Here is a 21,336-nt window from a genome sequence, read left to right as displayed (position 1 = left end):
ATTTTTTCTTCATAGACTGCAACTAATTCTTTTCAGCAATAATTTAAATACACAGAAAATGTTTTTTTTTAATTAAATACCAGCATTTCTTTACATAAAGTCCAACAATATAATTATGAGCAATATAATTCTGCATAACAGTTACTGGAGACTTTGAATGTACTTAGTGGAGGTCATATAGCCTGACGTGTTGTTATGGCAGACCTGGAGAGTAAAACTAATGAACTACCAACTAGAAACTTTTTTTGCTGAGTCTGACATGAGAATTCACATTCATTCTCAGGAGCCTGGTCTCATGCGCTGGTCAGTTTAAATCATCTTAGCCAATGTGTGGATGAAAGACGTAGATGAATGCTGTTGCAGTGTTGCTATGGCAACCAGGTACACTGAGATGAAATTACCCTTTGGTGGATAACAATCTCCAGAAAAGTCTGGAGTACAAAGCAGAGTCAGCAACACGCATTTGAAATATGCATCATGCATACATTTTCTTCATTCATGAATATTCTTTTGGGCTGTAGATGATGCTTTGGTGAGTCAGACATGGCCCCTCAGGCCGCCAGTTACCTATGACTGGTTTATGCAGAGTGTAGATGAAGACATCTTCCTTCTAGAACACACACACTACAAGACCAAAGACGATATCTGCAAAAGAGCAGCTGACACAAGCTAACAGCAGCTGATGAGGTTTCTGTGGCAACCAAGACTTGTGGATTATATGAGGCTGGACTCCTAACCTCCATACTCACACCAGTTCAGACTAGCATCAGTCAGCTATAGGGGACAGCAAGCCATTCCATTTCTAGATGAACGCCGTGTGTCATCAGTATAAAGAGCAGAAATAATTGAGGGTGGGAAACAGAGGAGACTCCTTATATAGCTGAGCATTCAGTCTATTATTTCCTCCAAATCACTGTCACAATATGCTATGCAGGCAGTGGATGACAATGGTCCCCACTGTGCATAATAATAGCTGGCAGAGCTTTTTCTCCCTCGGAGCACAGGCTAATATGTTTCACTTGAGTAACGGCGAGAAAACACTCCTCCATGACGGGCAGCGAGTGTTTCCTGCAGACCTGTGTATGACTCATCCATGTGTTAACATGACCAGCGCAACTCCAAGACACTCGAACGCTCCTTCCATGGCAGACACTCATCACACCGTGTGCCAGGTTTACTCAGACTCTCCAAGGTGATAAAGATTGAGAATTGAACCTGGAAAATGTAGAGTAAATAACTACTAACTCACAGGAATCCTGTCCGACACTGAACCTGCAGTCTTTTCCACTGAGTTTAACGATGGTGAAGTGAGCGCAATACACTATGCAGATTAAAAATCAGGGGTGCACCAGGGGTACCACAGTTTTAATGACAAATATTGCTGGTAGACAGCAATATTTATCATGAAATTGTAATGCCTTTACCATCGATGCATGGTGCATCTGGGCATCAAGTCTGTTTTCAGAGCAGAAGATTGATGAGGTGTGAAACATCTTTATGGATGAAATCCTCTAAAATGAAAAGAACCTGAATGTGTCATAACTTCTGCAACGTCGATGATTCTCCCTCTTCACAAAACTTTGTGTGTACCGTCACAGCAATTTATTGGGATAAGTGCGACCTTGATTGCCCTGTTTGGTGGCAATAAAAAATAAACATTTGCATGAAAATTTGACAGAGAGAGATTAAAACTGTTTGTGGTTTTCACTTCAAAAGAAAAAATATCAGTAATAAAACCGACCCACTGCACCTGTTTAAGGAACAATTTAGGAATAATTAAACAGTTGAGAAGTACATATAATTATTCTGTAGCTAATACAGAGGAAATTTGATGCCGTTACTTTCATACTGCAATGGAAAAAGGACTCTTTGAATATGACATGTGTTATAAACACAATGACTCTATGTTTTTGACAAATGTCATAGCCTGGGAAGACACAGCTCACTAAGAAATAATAGCAGCATTTAATTTGTTTGTGCTTACACAGAAACAGGGAATCCAAAGGAATTGAACGCAGACGCAGACAGTAAAGGCTGCGCTGACGCAGTTTGATCATGTAATAACAACCAACGAAAGATTAGAACAGATCAGAAAGGATTAGAATGGGCAGAGGCAGGTATGGGTGAAACCTAAGAAAACCGTCCTACCCCTTGTGGTACACCTCATAATTATGTTCATCAAATACACATATGTTCCACACACATATGAACATTTTGCAGTCATAGAAAACTAGACTTCTGACTCAGTCAATGTTCTTAATCACTCAAGTATATGGGAGATTTACTAAATGAAACTGAGAGCCGTGGGCTTTCCCACAAGGTTAAGCCGCTCAGTGTGTCGGGTACGACGGCCAGCAGCCAATCGATTCGCCACAGCTCTGAGGCGGCAGGAGCTCAGGCCACAAGTCTGGGTCTGGGGACCAGAGCGTGGCCGATTCAAGGCTGATGTGGACCAAAAACCGATTGGAGCATGAACTGGAAGTGGGAGGTGCCAGTTCACCTCCAGAGCACTAATGAGGTGCCCTGGAGCAAGGCACCGTCCCCTTTGTAAGTTGCTCATTGGGCACAACGAGAAGGCACTCAGCCTCCTTGTGTGTGTGTGTGCGTGTGTGTGTGTGTGTGTGTGTGTGAGTGTGTGTGTGTGTGTGTGTGTGTGTGTGTGTGTTGTAGGCCTGTAAACACATATAAACACATGTGATAAATAGTAACATAACAACGGCAGGGGAAAAAAAAAAACTTCCCCCGATGGTAAATCAATAAAGTTCTTTTTTTTTTAAACAGCAGTGGAGCGTTTGGTTCCTCTAATACCACAGCTGTGGTTTTTCACACACTCACTCCTACGGCCAGTTTGGAACGACCAGTTAACCTGAAGAGCATGTTTTTGGAGGTGGGAGGAAACTGGAGAACCCACGCAGACACGGGGAGAACATGCAAACTCCACACAGAGCGGGACTTGAACCCAGAACCGCCTCACTATCCACTGCACCACCGCGTCATTCTCATGTTCATCTATCTTCCTCATGTGATAGCTGAAGTTATAAGCAGCTTAAAGTAACTCCTACCTGTTGCAGGTTGATCAACACGTCTATCTCTGGGGCATGACCTCCTGTAGCCATGAGGCCTGGCAGACAGCAGGGGGGTGAAGGGTGGCTTGCTGAAAAAGGCTGCTAGTGGTGACTGGAAGGAAACCAGACCAAGGGACCAGGGACAGCTGCTGGTGGAGGATGGGAATGACTTGTGTGGAAGAACATGTAAGTGGATATTCCAGAGGTACAGTCCTTAAGCTAAAGGATGAATCGGGGGTCAGGTAGAGGAGTCAGGTGAGGGTACGGTGGGATTATCAGGTGATAGCAGGAGAGACAACTGCAGCAGGAACCGGGTGGAGGATGGGGATCAGCCGTTCTCTTTTACGGTTGGGGATCCAGGAAGCCTTGGGAGTGGCATAACCTACAGAAGAGAGGAGTCGGTTTGAAAAGGTTCTGAGAATGAATGGCTTGACATGATTAACTAGTCAGATTAAAAGGGAAGCAACATTCCAGGTGTTGTAATCTCGCCCCACACACAAATCATTCCACTGGCAATCATCCATAGAAACATGCAGAGAATTGAGGGTCTGGAAGTTTGGGAAGTTAGGGGAAGTATGTAATCTCATGTCCTTGAAAGAATAGAATAGAATAGAATAGAATAGAATAGAATAGAATAGAATAGAATATATACTTAATTATTCCCGGTAGAGAAACTGTTATAGACTATAGAATTGATCATTTAGTGCTGATTTACAGACGGTTTGTGACTCTAGTGAATACAGTGGATGTTTCCTACCCCCACCACAATGACAGCCTCTCTATCTTGTCTCAGGTGTATTTAGCCGAGTCACCCCCCCCCCCTTAGACATTTACAGCCGACTCGTACCTCACATATGTACAACGTGATGCACCGATATAGGTACGCTTATATGAGAACGCCGAATGGTTTTATGCACGTTATTGCATTGAGCTGTGCTGCGTCTAGAACAACAGTCGTTGCATTTGCATAATATACGCTTATTCATTCAGCATCGACAACATACATGACATTAATACTGAATATATAAGTATATAAAGTATACAAACAAAAAGCTAAACCAATGGGCAGTTGGATCGTGAGGAATCTCCATTTCTTTTTGGCAACTCACACAATAAAAGTTAATTATTCATTACTTTTACTCTCTCTAATTCTTCCATGACTACAGTAGTTTTAATTAAAACAGGTTTTACTGTTACTGAAGCTCCAGTGAGAGTTTCATTAAGGAGACTTGCTCTATATGCTGTACTTCAGTTCTCATGCTATTGTTTTATTCCCACTCGCCACACATGCAGGTGGGAATATAAGAGCCAGAGGCATTAAAGTAATGCTCCTGATCGTCACGTAAGGGGCTCCAAGGCCCAAGGCGTTCAAGCATCTTTGGCTGCGATGCGGTATTAAAGACAAGTGATGGGTGAGCTTGGACGGGAAGGTACGGCTGCAGATTTGATTTGTGGCCGTTTATCTGCTTTGTGTTCCTTGCTGTCAGTTTGTGCAAAGTTGTGACGGACGTATTCCTGCAGCTGAAGCAAGAAAACCATTTGACGCCAGCCACGATCCAAAATATCCAAATATATTCTCTATTTATTTATCCCGTTCTGACTCTGCTCTTTTTCTCTCCCCTATATTTCATTGCTTATTTTTGACATCTGTAGCCCTTCCCCATTTCCTCCACAGAATGTTCCTTATGAACCCTACAGTTTATTCTGAATTAATGATCAACATTTGTTTCCAAGGTCTAAAAGAAAGGACAGAGTGATCAACGGATGAAAACCGAATAAGAACGAGTCTTGGCATGAGCGAAGAGACATCTTGCTGACTTTCACAGTACATACTGACAAACATGGACACAATTTCACGTCCACTACAGAGACAGAGTGTAAAATTGCACAAAACCAAACCACAGATAACCTGTTAAACCACATGAGTACCCTGAATGACACTAAAATTACTCTTTACTTAATGAAATCTGACATATTCCTGCTGATTTATTCTTCTCCTGGCCTGAGGGTAGGGTCATCACCGCCCAGAAACAGACCTCTAACTCCGGGTTGGATGGAGCCACAGCAGACACACATCGATCTATATTTACAGACAAATGGACAGACAGTGAGGCCCATGGGCCGCAAAGGTCTCCAACCTTTCATGTTCTCTGCAAGAAAACAATCTGTAGTGCTTTAATGAACTGAGTGCCAAAACCAATTGTCTTCAGTGTGTAAAGGCTACTGTTTATCTGCACGGGGACAGAAAATGTGTTTATTTTTAATAAGAGTGGAATTATTTATAAGAGGTCAAACGTGGGTCAGTCTTTGGCAAAACGTCTCTTGGTGACACCTGAGGTAATTCTCACCTGAATCCAGAATCTAATACGTTTTTAAATCTCCGTAATCCAAAAACTATGACTTCAAGGCTTTAGTATGGTTTGTATGGTGTTACTGTTTCAGTTAAAACGGAAACTAGACATGAATTAACACCTCCAGTCTATTTATGACAATACCCCAGCTGTTTACGCAGCTTTTGAAATACTACTGTCTCCCTCAAACACCAGCAGCACAGCAGCAGCCTACACACTGATCAATAATCCATCAATTTCCAGCCAGTTTTGAAAATCCTTCATGTCAACAGCCTTGAAGCTGACAGGTATCAGGATACCACCGATGCCTTCTGACGCTCTCCCATCCTGGTGATGCTGAGTCATTACTATGTGACCTTATGCACCTCCAGCTTCTTTTTCAACTTCGATCCGACTCTATTTCGATCGGCTCACGCCTGGTCGATGGAGCCTCTGTCCTATTATGAAAATAAATGAATCACTAAATAAATCACGACGCTTTAACGTGCGTAGAGTGGAAACGCTGCTGCGGGACCATCAACGCATCTGAAGCGGTGAGGCAGCGCGTCTGGAGCGGATCCATCTGCCCGCGATGCAACGTCTCTGCAGAGCGTTCATTTTTGTGTTTGCATGTTCAGATCGAAGAGAGAGAGGAAAAAAAAAAACCGATTCCCCTGCGCGTTTCAGTCGCGTAAACAGCGACTCAGCATCTTGTCGATGCCAGCGCGTAATGCGCGTTTACATTTATGCCGCGTCATGATCGCCGCCTTACCTGCGATGTCGGAGAGCAGTCCAGCTGTAGGACAACCAGAAGCGGAGAGATGCGGCGGCTATCCGCGGAGGCAGCTCAGGTCCACACCTTAACCCCGGTGGAGACAACGAACGGAGACCGATCCGGGGAAGGATGCTCATCTCCGACGACCACGTGACTCCCCAGGACAACCTGCGCGTCTGAAGTCACTGATAGATGAACACCGGCTGGTCGAGGCGCTTTGTGCGTGTTGTTTGTTTTACTGCTATTTATCCTGATCATCATTTACTTTCAGCAGCATTAAAAGCAGAATGAGCGCCAAAAAGATAAATATCAACAAACACACAAATGAAAGTCCTCTAACGGACCTTCATTTGCCTTTTGCAAGTAGTGTTTAGATCATGATTGCGGTCATAATTCGTCTCTTTCTTGAAGCCAGTGGAGAGATTGATCCCTGACCCCCTTTTTGCTCTACACAGCTATCCAACCCATTAATATGTGAATCTTGTCAGAGACTAAAAACACCGCAGAAAGAGAACTAGAAAAGACTCAGATCTCCTGTTCTGGAAGCTGAAAGCAGTCATCTGACCCCCTCCCACCCACTCAGTCCCAAACCAGATCAAACAATGACCTCTGATCCAGAGATGCGCCAGCTCAGTATAGTCAGAAGAGGAGGGGATGCACCAGTGGGAATACACAAGTGTGTTTAACGAAACAGATTGCAATAAATAAAAGCACTGTACCGTATTTGCAATAAAGCGTGTAGGTTTGAAGTGCAGGATTTAACTCCCATCTAAAGTTAACAGCATGTGCTGCCATCTAATGGCTGAAAATGATACGACAGCTCAAACTATTGATTTTAAGTTTGATTTCATTCCCTGGATGGTGATGGTGACACCGTTTAATTTGTAGATGATGTCAGTCTTCTCTCGTCACCTCACTGGTACATCCATTCAATACCACCACCGTCACGGGTGGGTGGATGACTTCCGGTTTCAGATGATACGCCGGGATGGGGAGAGCACTGACGTAGCTGGAGTTCAGCAGTTTATAAACACATAAATGACATGTAATACCTTTGTTTGAATCTAAATGATGGGAGCACAGAGTCTCACTTTCCTTACATGACAATTATGCATTGAAACTAAGATGTACCTCCCCCATCAGCGAAAATGTAAAATTGAGCGATTACATTTTCATTCAGATTCATGTCAAAGCACTTAAAAGTCAGAAGTTAACATCACTACAACAAAAACGGATAAATCTTACTTTATTTCCCTTTTTATATTACATTAACACTATCAATACAACTATTTACACAAAAATCCAGCTTCAACTCGGATCCCAAAACTGTGAAAAAATTTCCAAAATAGACACATGACCTTATTCTGTATATGTATGTATGTATATATATATATATATATATATATATATATATATATATATATATACATACACACACACACACACATTATATATATATACACATAATATATATATATATATATATATTATATATATATACATAATATATATATTACACACACACACACACACACTCAATGGATTCCTGATGAATCTTTTTCTCGAGGATATTTTTTGTAATTATTCTGGATCATTTGGGTTTTGCTTGTTGAATAAAAATGTTAAATATTACAGTGTCACACTGCCTTTGCTAAAAATATGGATAATGAAGCTTGTTAAAATCCTATTTGCTGTTATTTTCTTAATAAGAACATTTTTATTGTCCATGTATAAGTTCAAGCAAGATGGTTTGCGCTACACACACTAGCATACAGCAGCAAACGTTATCTTTGACGTGTTGCTCTTGATGAGCTCAGTGCCAGTCTGTGATGAAGAGGAAGACAAAGGAACATGAAAGTCGTCTTCATCAGGTCCACGTTTGCCCTGAAACCAGTTTTATAGCTCTGCCTGCTAGTTCTTTAGGCCGGGCAGTGTGAGCTCAAACCTGAAGGGGAGAGAGAAATTCAATGTTAATACAACTCTAGTTGAACATTCATTCATTTGTCTCTTCATCAAGTTTTCCTTTTCTTTTTACTGTTTTAACCTTTCTAAATTTTCTAAAAATGTCTCTTTACCCCCTCAATAGCAGCTCCCCCACCTCCGCTGGAAACAGCGTTGGTGGTTAACATGCTATCCCCTTCTGGGGCGCCAAACAATTTGTCACTTTGTGTTTTGTTCTCAACAGAACAGACAGAATCATTTTATAACAGCAGACAATGTGTCCCTACCACTGTGTGAGGCCTTTGGTCAGATCCACTTGTGCAAAATCAATCATCACCTGTGGACAGGAGCACAAACTGAAAACTGGGACAACTGTCCAGACTGCAGGGTCCAGTATTAGTCTACATGATATCTAAATGTTTCAGTGGAGACAGAGTTCCCATCACGTACCATGCCGATGTCCTTCCTCTCCCGCCCTAATAGCATCTTGTTATTTTTCACTGCCAGATCCAACTTCCTGGTTTGTGCTTCTTGCAGCGGTACATCAAATTCAAACCTGTGATGAAAGAGCGTCACAGACAGGATACCTTCAGACCGGAGGAGGAATAGTGAGCAGCAAGTGTCTTGATGCCAGAAACTGCCACGCTGTTTGGCGACAACGTCAGACGAACGCTCACTTTTCGTTGAAGACAGGATTGACCGTCCGCTTCCTGACATGTGTCTTCTTGCGGTGTCTCCACGTTTGGTCAGGTAACAGATACATACGGACGTAACAGTCGGTGCCATTCTCACTGCAGGGAAACAGGTTCCTGCGGACAACAGGCGCACAGAATAGCTGCGTGAATGTAATGAATGTGTTTGCAATGGAATTCTTTTTTTCTTTGCTTAAATGTAAATCATGCAAAGTTGAGTGTCACTGCAAACCAGGCATGACCTATAACCTCATACTGGTCTCTTAAAGGATCGGTTCATTTGAGGATGGATTTTTCTGACGCACCTGCAGGCGTCAATCATGACGACGAGTTTGTTCCTCAGAGTTGCGTAGCGTACAGTCACGTGGATCTCCCCGAATGAACCCAGATGGTTCTTGATAGCCCTGAAGCCATAAACGCATGTGTAAATGTCACTCCTATTTACCCAAGTCCTGCTAAAATCCATATAATGGTGCACAACAAAAGCAAAAACTTCACTCACTCTGGATATGGGGCTGTGTTTGAAAGGTCGAAACGCGATGAAGCGATGGAGTTCTCAGACAGCAGGCTGTGGGAGTCGTAACGCCGGATGTTCGACACAGACGGAGGCGGGCGCCAGGGTTCGGAAGTCAGGAACGAGCCGCGGCGGTCGGTTGGATAGTCATCGTTAAAGCCGTTCTGGGATGTAGACGGGAGCACGGCGACGGGGCTGGCGTTAGAGGTTAATGCTGAGGAGGCACCAACAGCAGCCGGAGACCCGGGGGTGTCGCCTCCTTGGTTGGTCAGTGGTCCTTTTGGGTTGACTTGCGGAGGAGGTGGAGCGATAACCTTAGGCGGAGGCCTATCCTCAGTAAGAACCTATAGAAATCAGGGAGCAGCTTAATGTTGTGCTACATAAGAGTATACAGGTGTATGCACAGGTGTGTAAACTTGTTTTTCCCACCCTCAGAGTAGCCTTCAGCTTGATCTGACTGTTTGCTCCAGAGCGCTCCAGCAAGAAGCGCTGATCCAGACACATGTCGGAGGTGTTGAGGAGGCGATTCAAAGGCAGGTTGAAAATGCCGAGAGCGTTCTTCTTCTCGTGTTCTCTCACCTGTAAGGCGACGTCACAAGACAAATCCATTCAAGCAGCGAACAGAGGTTTTATAGCTCCTTTAACATACCTAGTTTTATCATAGGTTCATGTTTCCACCTTGTTATTTTAATATAAGCTGGGGTTTCACAGAATAGTGAGAATTTTGTGACACCTGGGGTGGATGTAGGACCTATTTGGTGACACTTTTGGACAAATGTCAAATGCCTGATTCATCCATCAAAATTTCATCTGGATATCTTCTCTACTTACGAAGGTTTGAAACATTAAAAATGCTGGAATGTTAAGGCAAATACTTTTTTTTTTTAAAAAGCATTTTACCGAATGAAGATAAAATGTTTGCTTGGCTTCGTTAAATAATGTTGTTGTACAGCTGATTCTCAGGTGAGAGGAACTTAATGATTTTGAACAGAATGTTAGGTACCACTCTGTCAGTGTAATCCTGAAACAAGCTTGTGTTCAGGTGAGGTCACACAACTAGTGACCATCATTCTGTGTGATGTATAAGATGAAATAACAGACCTGAACAACGAGCTGCTGCGCCTTGGCGTCACGCACAAAGAAGGTGAAGCCCTCCTCCCACACCGGGTCTTTGGATGAATACACCACCTACAGACGGAGGCAACATTTGCTGAATGCTACGTAGCTACTGCATGGATAGTGTTTACCCTGAACCTTAAAGATTACTCTTCTATACTAACAGATGATGCATAGATTCAATAGTTTAATATATTAGAGAGAAAACACCGATTTGTGTGAGCAGGTGAGACCTGTAGGCCTACCTTGCTTTTCTGAACGTCTTTATCGATGGAGAATTCGACATACGAGTTGGGACAGGCCACTCTCTTTGTGAGCTGAAAGCACAAAATGACATTTTGACTTTATCATTGACAGATTGTCAGTAAATGTAAAGACACAACAATAATTACTGCTTTATTAGCAGTAATTATTGTGTTTATACTGTGGCTGCATGTCAAAACTGTAAGTTTTCATGACATTTATTGATTACAGCAACACGTACATGTTAAAGTCCGAAGAAACATTCCTCCAACACTGAGTCACAAGCTTAAGGTTAAGGGAGAAATTCAAGCAACAACAGCATCAGCTGTAATAACACACCCTGGAAAATATGGCAGGCATGCACCGGACGAACGGGAAATACCAGCTCCTCACAGGGACCGGTCTACCTGCAGCGGCAACAGGAAACATCTGATCTGGCTGAGGCTCTGCTTTGACATTGAGGTACAAAAGGTTTGTCCACCCGATAAGCAGTGAGCTTAAAGGAGATGTTATTCTACCGAGTGTGTGTTCTTCACGGAAAAAAACCTTCTTTTAAAACTTTTAATTTTAAAGCCAACACTTTGGATGCAAAACTGATCAGAAGGAAACAGTTTGCTTTGAGGAATAATTCATGAAACTAAATGCAGCATTAAGTGGTTATATTAAAAGTGAAACCACAGTGAATACATGTCTTAATGTGCTGCTATCTATATTTTTTGTATTTTGCTAAGCGTGACCCTTTGCTTCCTACGCTGATGGAGATTCAGGTGAACGTTGTCAGGCTGCGTTCTGAATGCATCTTTGGGTGATGTCAATAGAACAGACCGAGCTCCTTCACCCAGACACATCAGCACCGATGATGTTAAGAATGACTTGAATGAAGGAGGAACTCGCTGTTTGACAACGTTCTCTCTGTGAGCGGTGTGACCTCCAGGCAGCAGGTTAACACTGAGGAATGCAGAAATACCATCAGCTCAGACCTGGTTGGACTTCCATTATACGTTACAAGCGGTAAGAAGTCACGTTGTGTCTGTGTTCCTAACGCCTCGAACACAGTGCTCAGATGTTTATGGTGGTGAAGCTCTCAGATTGTTTGACAAACCAATAAACTTCTCTTAACTTTCCATCAGCACTGGATGAATCGTATTTGCATAAACTGGACCTTCAGTTATTCATAAATGGTGTCGGGGGCTTTTGGGGGGGGGGGGTCCCTACGATCAAGCTGTTGTCTTACCCGGCCTTCCTTTGTGTGCTTCCCGTGCTTCTGATTCTCAGTGAACTCGCTGTGGTCTTTCTGCAGATAAACACCAGAACGGGCATCACATCTAAACAACAACAACAACAACAACAACAACAGTCCGAAGCCGCTTACTGGCAGGTTTGATGCGTTGTCAAGATACACCGCGAGCATAGCACAGGAAAGGCCATCCCTAGACTGAAAGATGGACAGCAGAAACAAGAACGTGGTTTACGTCAGCTGGTATAGATGAGACAAGATGAGACAAAATATTACAGACAAGAGGTCACCTCTGTGAGGAGGCTGGGGTCAGTCGTCAGGGACAACCATTGGAGCTTCAGGTGAACTTCACCATATGGGACCCCTTCCAGAGGAAACCACTAAAAAACATGGGTGAGAATTTCACATATAATCATGTTTTAAATCAAATAGTTCCTTTTCTTGAAACTGGACCCAAAGCTAAATCCTAAAATGACTGATCAGAGATCCAAGATTCTGTGGTTCCACTGTTGGATCATGGGCCGTACTTCTTTTAAATTTAAAGAAAATCTAGTCAGCACCTCATGTATAACTGATAAAATTGTTCCAAAAAGAGGAAATGCTTGATCTTGAATTTTAACAAAAATTACAACAACAAAAAAAACAAAAGAAAAAAAACCCCAAAATCCTTCCTCCAAGTAGGAATTGTAGTCTGATGATGTCTTTTCTAAATGTTTCAACTCTGCTCCTGGTCCAAAACGTGAAATAAACCCTCACCTGATCCATCTGTTTCTCCTGCTTCACTTCTCCAAAATCGAGGTTGTACCTGAGATGTAAACGACAAAGGATGATGATGATGATGATGATGATGATGATGGTTGATTAAGATCTACATCTTTACAGTATGCATTTGTGGATTTCACAGCTCTGACACCGCCGTTGAAGATGTTTTCAGTTATATTAATACAGATAGAATTAATAACATTAAATAATGTGACATTACTCAAATGCAGCGGGTTTTAGTTAACAAAAAATGCATGTTTTATTTGTTTTTCAGATTTGGGGAAGATCTAAAGATTTTGAGCACAAACATCGAATGAGGTTGATGTCAACGCAGACGACTCTCTGTGCAGTAAAGTGAACATAATGCAGTCGTTACCTTCCAATGAAGTCATCTTTATCTGCATCTTCATCAAATATCTCCAGCTCTAACTCTTGACCTGGTGCTTCATGGATGACAAACTGCATACAGAAAGAAGCATCGTGCGTTTCTAAATACACCTCAATGCTTCAAATGACTCGAGAAAAATGAGGAGAAACTTTCTTAAACCCAGTGGTTTGATTTAAACAGCTTTGGATAACTGAGAACCTACACACACATTAGTAAAGACACGACAGTGTGAACAAAGTTGTACTGAAGTGTTTGGACTCCTGTTACCTCATATACTTCATTCCACTTGGGATGCAGATTCTCTTTGACAGTCTTGCTTTTGAAATGCCGGGTGCCAACTCTGAGGGTAGCATAGGGGTCCGATTTACCCTTCACTAGACCCAACATGTATGTGTCCTTGGCCACCAAGTCTCTTGCCTCCACCAGGTTGACCCTCACCACACCCTGAAGAGTTAACAGGAGAGCAAGGTCACGAGAAACAAGGTGTCGCACAAACTCTTCACCCTGATAGATTTTGTAGATTTTATTTTATTTTATTTTTTTTCCTGAAAATATCTATTGATGCAAGTGATTTCCTGTGATCAGAAAGTGAATGGTGAGTAAAATGGAAATGATATCTTACATACACGAGGCAATGGGAATCTCATCTGGTCCACTTTGACCTGATCGATGAGGGGCACACACATGCGGTTGGGTAAAACCATGAGGGAGGCGATGATGTCCATGATGGTGCTCTCAGACAAAGAACTGGGAGGGGGCGGGAGAGACGGGAGAGTTTTACCAAAGCACAACGCTGGGCTGACTGCTAAAAACGACTCGCCCAAAAAATTTCTAATTTAGTCTTTAACTGCTGGGAGACATGACTTCAAATTAAAATCAGGGTGATTTCAGATATTTACACTTTCTTTTTAATAATAATAATAATAATAATAAGCTCCTCCCACTGCTTTCTGCAAACACTACACGATTGGCTACACCCACCTCAGCAGGAGGCATGCTAATGCTTTTAGCTTAGAGGCTACAGTGAATGCTTCAGCTTAAAAAGCATGCAAATAACACCTCAGTTTCATTTGGAATCTGTGGGCTTGTGGGAATTTAAAACGAGCCCCCGAGTCTTCTCCAGTCGCTTAAGGGAACGCTGTGATGCGACTGTTCTACCGTTGGCTTTTTCATTTTTGGGTGAATCGACTGCCGCGGTAAGTTTCTCACCTGAAGGCGGGGCTGTCCAAAAGGTTGGTCATGCCAGTCCAGTTGATTTCAAGGGTCTGGAAAAAGTGTGAAGTGATTTAGAGATTTCTGATCACACAGCTTTATCAATTGCATGTATGGTTACTAAAATATCTGCAGGCAACTTACAGGCCGGCGAATGAAAAAAAAGGTGACCCCTCCCACCAGCGGCACCTCACCGATAAGGGGCTCTAAGATGACCCTCATCATCCCTGAAAGCTGGGAGAGACAAGAGGGGTCACACATCCGATGAATCCGTTCGAGGGTCACACAGAGAAACCTGATAAACACCCACTTTGAGTCCTTTGACGCCGGCGGTGATCGGCTCCTTCACGACAGCGTCGATGTCCACGTCGCCGTCATAACTGCACAGCGAAGGGGTGCAGGTGAGGTTCAGAGTTCAGGGGCAGCAGAAACACATGAAACATTTCACGCTAACCTTATCATCATGTCCAGGATCACCTCCCTGTGATCCACTTCGTGGGTGTACGCTTTCATTCCAGTGATGGTGAGAGGCTGGATCAGGAAAGCAAGATTTTGGATTTAATATTTAATTAAACCATAATATAAATTAAAAAAAACCAAAATGAAATAAATTAAATTCCCATTAGAATGAACAAATACAGGAAATCTCCAAGACAGGCTTGATATATAATCGAGGCAGAATGGATTCTCTGCAAACTCACTATGTGTCCAAAATGGATCTTGGTAAAGGTGAAGGTCTTCAGGGCGGGGCTGGACAGCCTGACGGCCGGCTGGATGTTCTCTTTCAGGAGTTTCTCCATGTACATCCCGAAGAACGGCCAGGCCTGCTCCAGCACCTGAACACGCGTGTCAAACCACAGCATGAGGAAAAAACCTGCACGGGATCACCGTGATCAAAAGAACTCATGGAACCCATTTGCACGTTCTCACGAAGGACTACAAAGAAAACCTCGAAGTGCTCCAGATAAAACCAGCAGCTTCTGCATCACCGAACGGGTGATGAGATGAGGATGAGAAACACAAACTCAGTCTATGACTTTATGATGGTGCATCTTAAACTGATGAAAAGAGAAAAAGAGCATTCTTACCTTATTTACCCAATCGACTTTCTCAGTATCATGAAAGTGGACCTGCAAAGAAATATATAGCCTGTTGTTAACCGTCCAACCCATAGAAGACAAACAGGTGCATGATGATGGTACAGATCATTAGTAACTGAGTAGAATTAATCTATATAAAATCAGAAAAATTAAAAAAGACAGTATCTATAAGACCTGATACTACAGCGTTTGCATGATGATCTAAATGGATGGATCTTAATATGAATGGATGCATTCCTGTATCACTAAAACAACCACTCTGATTGGATACTCGGTCCCTTGGAGAGGGTGTGGCGTAAACAAATGTGCTGCACAGCAGCAGCACATTTGGCTGGTCAAGGATGAGGCTCTGCCCAAATCTGGCCCTCCATGGGAGTACGATTCTGTCCTCACTCAATTTCTGCTTCATTCATTCATTCATCTTCCAACCCGCTTAATCCGCTAACGCAGGTCGCGGGGTAGCCAGTGCCTATCCTGGCAGTCTCAGGGCGTGAGGCGGGGGACACTCCGGGCACGACGCCAGTGTACCGCGGAGCCACACAGAAACAAACAAGAATTCACACACACATTCACTCCTATGGTCAATTTGGGACCGGCCAATTAACCTGAAGCGCATGCTTTTGGAGGTGGGAGGAAGCCGGAGAACCCGGAGAGAACCCACGCAGACACGGGGAGAGCATGCGAACTCCGCACAGAGCGGGACTCGAACCCGGGTCCGCCGTGATGTGAGGCAGCAGCGCTAACCACTGCGCCACCGTGCCGCCCTCAATTTCTGCTTGTATTTTGTTATTTTAATGGGGTTTTTTTTAGTTTAATCTATTGAAAACTGATTACAAATTGTATATTCTAATGATAAACTAAATTTATAAGGTGTAAATGATGCTGCTTCCAGCAGGATGCAGTTGCCCCACATTTACAGTAAAAAGCCCCTCTATGTTTGTTAAATGAGCCGCAGTGGCATCGCACTGCCGTTGCGTGAGAAAGTGAATCTAAATGGTTAAAAAAAAAAAGAAAAAAAGAAATCTGATACTGTGTTTTCAATGTAGGTGTGGTAATTTAACAACTGAGTCACAGAGTAAAGCGATTTGTTTGTGTTACAACACAAACCCGTGATAGCACAGAACCGGTTTGGCATCACATACCCACGATGCCATCTGTAAGGCGCCCTGCAGCTCACTGGTCACCACTTTGGCTTCATTGTCCACAAAATCTATGGCGCCGTCGATCCCGGCTTTTTTCCACTGGCGATTCTTCTTCCACCAGGTGGCCATCAGCATGCACAGGAGCACCCAGCTGATGCTGAACCCCAGGTACCCCGTCAGGTACACGGGGTAGAGCAACGCCACGGCTTTACCGAAGTACATGAGGAACTCTATCAGGACGCGGTTGACACCGACGGAGTCCAGCTGCTCCGTGCTGCCCCGTTCCGACGGGCTCTCCCGGAGCGCCTCCACCTCCGGCGGCGCGCTGGGGTACATCGGGTCCGCCGCTGTTGCTGCTGCCGCCATCGGGTCGCAGCCTCGCCGGAACCGTCCTCACGAACCAGAGCGGTTCTTATCGCCGTCCGATTAGACAGCTCGGTTTGAAGCCCAAGCCCCGCCGCACACACGCCTCCCCTCTCACCCTCCGGAGTCAAACGAGTCGGGACAGCCGGAGAAACTTCCGCGTTTGAAAGTTCCAAAATAGACAGGTAAGGTAAGGGCACACCTGCGCCCGTGGGTGGAGAGGCGCGCAGCCACGGACAGGAATTCAGCGGCGACATCCCCACTGTAGAAATAGAAAGGAGAGGCATAGAAGCTTCTTTCAACTGTTTTCATGAAGTATTACTCTGATAGTCTCTCACAATAAAACACTGAAGCGTGATGCGTTCAAATGAGGGGAAAAAGAACTACAAACTGTTCTCTGAATTCACCCAAAAACACGTTCTAGTAGTTCTCCAAATGTTTTAATGAGAAATTAAAATGCCGGTCTGACTTGTTCAGTCAATGACTTAATGACATTATTATCTTACTGATTCAGAAACATTTGACTTTTCTTTTTTAAATTAAAGACAAGTCATGACCTGTGGCATTTCAAAATCAAGAGCATTTTGAGGCGGTTTTTTCATTATTTTGAGAGGAGTAATGTTTTGGGGTTTTTTTAAAATCAGATAGTTTTGTGGTAGAATGCGGTTTTATTCGATAAGTAGTTATTGTTAAGAAAAGGTTCTCATTATTTTTGAGATAAATAATTATTTGGAGAAAGTTTCTGGTTCTGGTGACTCAACCACAGAGCAGATTAATAAGATTATAAAGGAGCAAATTTAAAGGAAAAGAAAGTTGTTTTTAAATCAGCAAACTGAAGAGCTCTGATGGAAGTGATTAGTAGAAATTTAGAAACTATTCTCTATTCAACAGACAGGTCTTTCTGCTAAACTCTGAATCTAAATGGATTTTAATCTGACTGGGTAGTCATTTACTAGCACACACGACCCTGTGGTGTCTTCCTGTTACGTCACCCACAAACCACCAATCAGCGATCACAAACCTGGGCCTAGTTTCACATAGAACTCAGTCAAAATGTGTTCAACTTTATGTCGTTCTTTATATGACATTAACTCATTCAAGTCGATCCAAAAACATCTGCTTCGTTTTGGAATATCTTTCTTTGATGAGATAAATACTGATTATTCACAATGCTACGTAAATAAAATACGGTATAGGTATTTAAAATCGACCTTCAAAACAGGAGGTCGCATGGGAGAAACTTCCTTTATGGTCATTTGGAGCACAAATTAATGTAGTCTGTTGTGCAGTGGTTCATAATTATAAAGGAATTATATGATAGATTTTTTTTTTCAAATGACCTACTGTAATTGTACACTGCCTGTCCAACTGTCAGGGTTAAGTTGTTAGATCCAAAAACACACACTTCAGGTGGATTTTTCAGTTCCAGTTTGTGTCTAAGTGTGAGTGGTTGTTGGGGTTTTGGCTTTCTCAGGAGAGTTTAAGCGCACAATTACTAGAGTCCACAATTATGCAAATGCATGTTGATCCTTTCATGCAGCATCAACCACATGCGGTTCAAAGTCGTATAGCGTCTTCTCTCACTGCAAATGTCAAATTTAAGGAGGGGGCCACAAGCTCTCAGGAGGGTTTAGGTCAGGTGAGGAAGGTGGTCGTGGCATTATCTGACATTTTTAAAGCCTTTACTAGCTATCTATGCAGTGGAGTATTTGGATGCATGTGATGGAACATTTCCCTGCATAAAACCCATGACCTTCTTGAAAAGTGTTGACTGTTGCAGATCATTTGTACCCCTTTTTTCTCCACACATTTTTTGGGACCCTGTTTATGACAAAATATTTTACTTTTGCGGTCACATCTTAAGACTCTTTTTTTAATGTCTCACTTTTCAGAGTGTGTTCAATGTCTTTTTTGTCACATGTCATCAGAGAAGAAGCTTCCTAATGCTCTACACACTTAGATCACTAGAGTGAACCCGTCCTCGTTACACATATGCACTTCACCTGCAGATACTTTAAACCAATCACATTTCAAGTGTGTACAGCTTGGAGCTGGACAATATATATGGAAATGCCCAAGAATTGTGTGCAGTGTTTTATAAATTGTCCACATCAGTGTTTTTGAACATCACTACATTATAAATTAACCCTACTGATACTCTCAGTGCTCACATCTTCACCAGGACTTCCTGCATAAAGAAATCTTACATCTCAATAGGAGCCTCCTGGTTTACTAAACAATGAATGGAAAACTAAATGATCAAATTGTTCATTTAGTTGGAGGTCCAGGCAGGTAGTTAGGACAGGAACTCCTGAAAAATAGAAGCGTGGAGTAAATTTATCAAGAACAGAGGTCAGGTTCACCTCGACACCCCCACCATCACCGTGCAGCTCATTGACTGAGGTCTAAGAGGAACACGACGACACATGAGTCATGAAACTTGAGCTCCAGAGACTAAATACTGGTTGTGGATGTTGTTGTTGTGCTCCTTGGGTTGTAAGCAGTAGTGAAGGCACTAAAGTTCTCCACTGAGTGTATTTTATTAATGAATTGTTTTTATCAGAGTTTGACCAAGAAGTTTCAATCAGTCCTTTTTTTCTCTCTCTTTAAATTATGATTATGAATGTTTTAATGCTCGTATGATTTTAATGTTAATTCTTTAAAGAATGGTTTTGGTGTGACAGATCCCTGTGAAAATCATTTGATTCTAATTGTAATAAAGTTTAATGAAAATCCCTGATATATTGTAGAATGACTTGAATCTACTGTAGTTTGGTTTGTCTTCTTCTAGAAATAGATTCAATACAACTTCATAATGGTCAATCACAGTGATCTTCAATCAAATACTGTATCAATTTTAAGAAAAAAACCCCAATTACATAAAGTCTCTTTTGTATGTAGTGAGGTCCAGAGTCCAGGTCCAGGTCCAGGGATCCCCAGGTGCCATGTATGAAATTCTGGGGTGTTTGAAATGAGCCTTTTTGCCCTTCCTCACAGATATAAGTGGTATCCAGTGTCCAGATGTATTTTAAAGTTAATCAGGTGGTTTAAATGATCCCCAGCTTCAGTCCAACTGAACTGGATGGAATATTGTTTGATATATTCTTCATCAAGTCAGAATGTTGGAGCTGCTCAGCTCTATCAAGCTGTTTAACTTAGATAAATATAGTTGACAACTAACGCATCAATGGAACACTAGTGTCACATAATGAACCATTGGTCATCTTACGTTGAGTGTGACGTCTCATAAAATACATTTTACACAAGCGCTCCAAATAGCTTTAAACACCTTTCCTGTCAGATGAGTCATTCTTGTCTCACCTGATTATCATATTTGATCATCATCTATGCGACAGAGAAAAATACACAGAAGACAAGCAGACCTAATTATAGGATTTTGTCAAATTATTTTTAGTCATTGTTGACTAGGTTTAATTAAACAGTCTGAAAAAGAGGGAAAACCGGTGAAACGCTTCTGCTCATCGTTGAACATGCAGTATGGGTTGTGTCCACTAGATGGCGCTCTAACTTTAAATATAAAAAGAAAACTACAGTTTACTTATGGGAATCATACGAATGCCTTCAAAGCCGATGTTGCTGGAGGCTCAAAGGAATAATCTTTGGAATGGAAGAGTAAATTTTACCTGAGAATTGAGAGAAAAATGTTTTTGAGATTTCATTCACACATGTATAAGTTATGCTCCTGATCATTTACAGAAAGTAGTTGCCAAACAGCATTGTGTTAAGAGTGAAAGATGACATGATGGGTTTTCAAAATGGTGTCAGGAAACCCTGTTAATGTTTTAAACTGGAAGATGTTTAAATAAAGATGAAGATTCCCACAACCCGGCCCCGGATAAGCGGGTGAAGATGGATGGATGGACTGGAAGATGTTTAAATCTGCAGGCCAGACGTGTCACAGCTGGAGGATTATCTAAACGGAACATTTTCTACAGGGAGAAGGAGCTTATGGTGCTTTGTGTTCACATATCCTCTAGTGAATTCCTTTAGATTTGATGATGAGGATGGTCCCACCCTCCTCCAGCTGTAACAAATATAGCACGATGAATGCTGTGTGAAGCAGAGGGTGGGATCTGCAACCGAAGAAGGAGTAGAGTTAAACGTGAGACCAGTTGTGACTGACGTTCTGAGCATGCATTGAGTAGAACTTGAGTTTTCTCCCAGCAGTTCTGATGAACTTTCAAACTCCTCCTTGTAGTCGTCGCTCACTGTGTCCTCACAAAGTCTTCCTCAGGTGCTCTTCAGGATGTTTTTATTTGACTACTCGGATCTACAGGCCGGAGAGCGATGTTGTTCTACCTGGTTACCGGTTTAAACTACCATATACTGATTTAAGTTTGCTGAAACACCTTTTTTTCCTCATAAAGTCTGTAACAACTCAATACCTAAGGAAAGCAGGTTTTCCCAAAGACCCAAAATATGAGAAGATATTGTC

At 42.6% G+C, this 21,336-nt stretch overlaps 1 protein-coding gene across 1 annotated transcript; it reads right to left on the bottom strand.

The window, feature by feature from the left end:
• Positions 1-7,692: 7,692 nt before the first annotated feature.
• esyt3 (extended synaptotagmin-like protein 3) lies at positions 7,693-17,246 on the bottom strand. Its single transcript, XM_068330168.1, has 23 exons — positions 16,518-17,246; positions 15,364-15,405; positions 14,977-15,111; positions 14,730-14,806; positions 14,586-14,655; positions 14,420-14,509; positions 14,273-14,328; positions 13,690-13,810; positions 13,331-13,507; positions 13,052-13,134; positions 12,670-12,718; positions 12,204-12,293; positions 12,049-12,111; positions 11,911-11,970; positions 10,679-10,750; positions 10,419-10,505; positions 9,747-9,896; positions 9,306-9,661; positions 9,109-9,207; positions 8,789-8,920; positions 8,562-8,667; positions 8,399-8,448; positions 7,693-8,115 (listed from the first exon to the last, which is right to left on the bottom strand). The coding sequence occupies exons 1-23, from the start codon at positions 16,881-16,883 to the stop codon at positions 8,082-8,084; spliced, it is 2,565 nt and encodes an 854-aa protein (XP_068186269.1). The 5' UTR covers positions 16,884-17,246; the 3' UTR covers positions 7,693-8,081.
• Between the last annotated feature and the right edge of the window lie 4,090 nt (positions 17,247-21,336).

This window comes from Antennarius striatus, chromosome 12, assembly GCF_040054535.1.
Source record: "Antennarius striatus isolate MH-2024 chromosome 12, ASM4005453v1, whole genome shotgun sequence".
Classification (NCBI taxonomy): domain Eukaryota; kingdom Metazoa; phylum Chordata; class Actinopteri; order Lophiiformes; family Antennariidae; genus Antennarius; species Antennarius striatus.
This window is presented reverse-complemented; position numbering and strand designations above follow the sequence as displayed.

Bases quoted from the DNA above. Each gene is read 5' to 3' on its own strand.
- esyt3 (XM_068330168.1), bottom strand. From the start codon at position 16,883: ATGGCGGCAGCAGCAACAGCGGCGGACCCGATGTACCCCAGCGCGCCG. The intron at 14,807-14,976 runs GTGAGTTTGCAG...TTCCTGATCCAG, and splicing joins AGATCCATTTTGGACACATA to CCTCTCACCATCACTGGAAT. The intron at 12,719-13,051 runs GTAACGACTGCA...TTTACATCTCAG, and splicing joins AAAGATGACTTCATTGGAAG to GTACAACCTCGATTTTGGAG.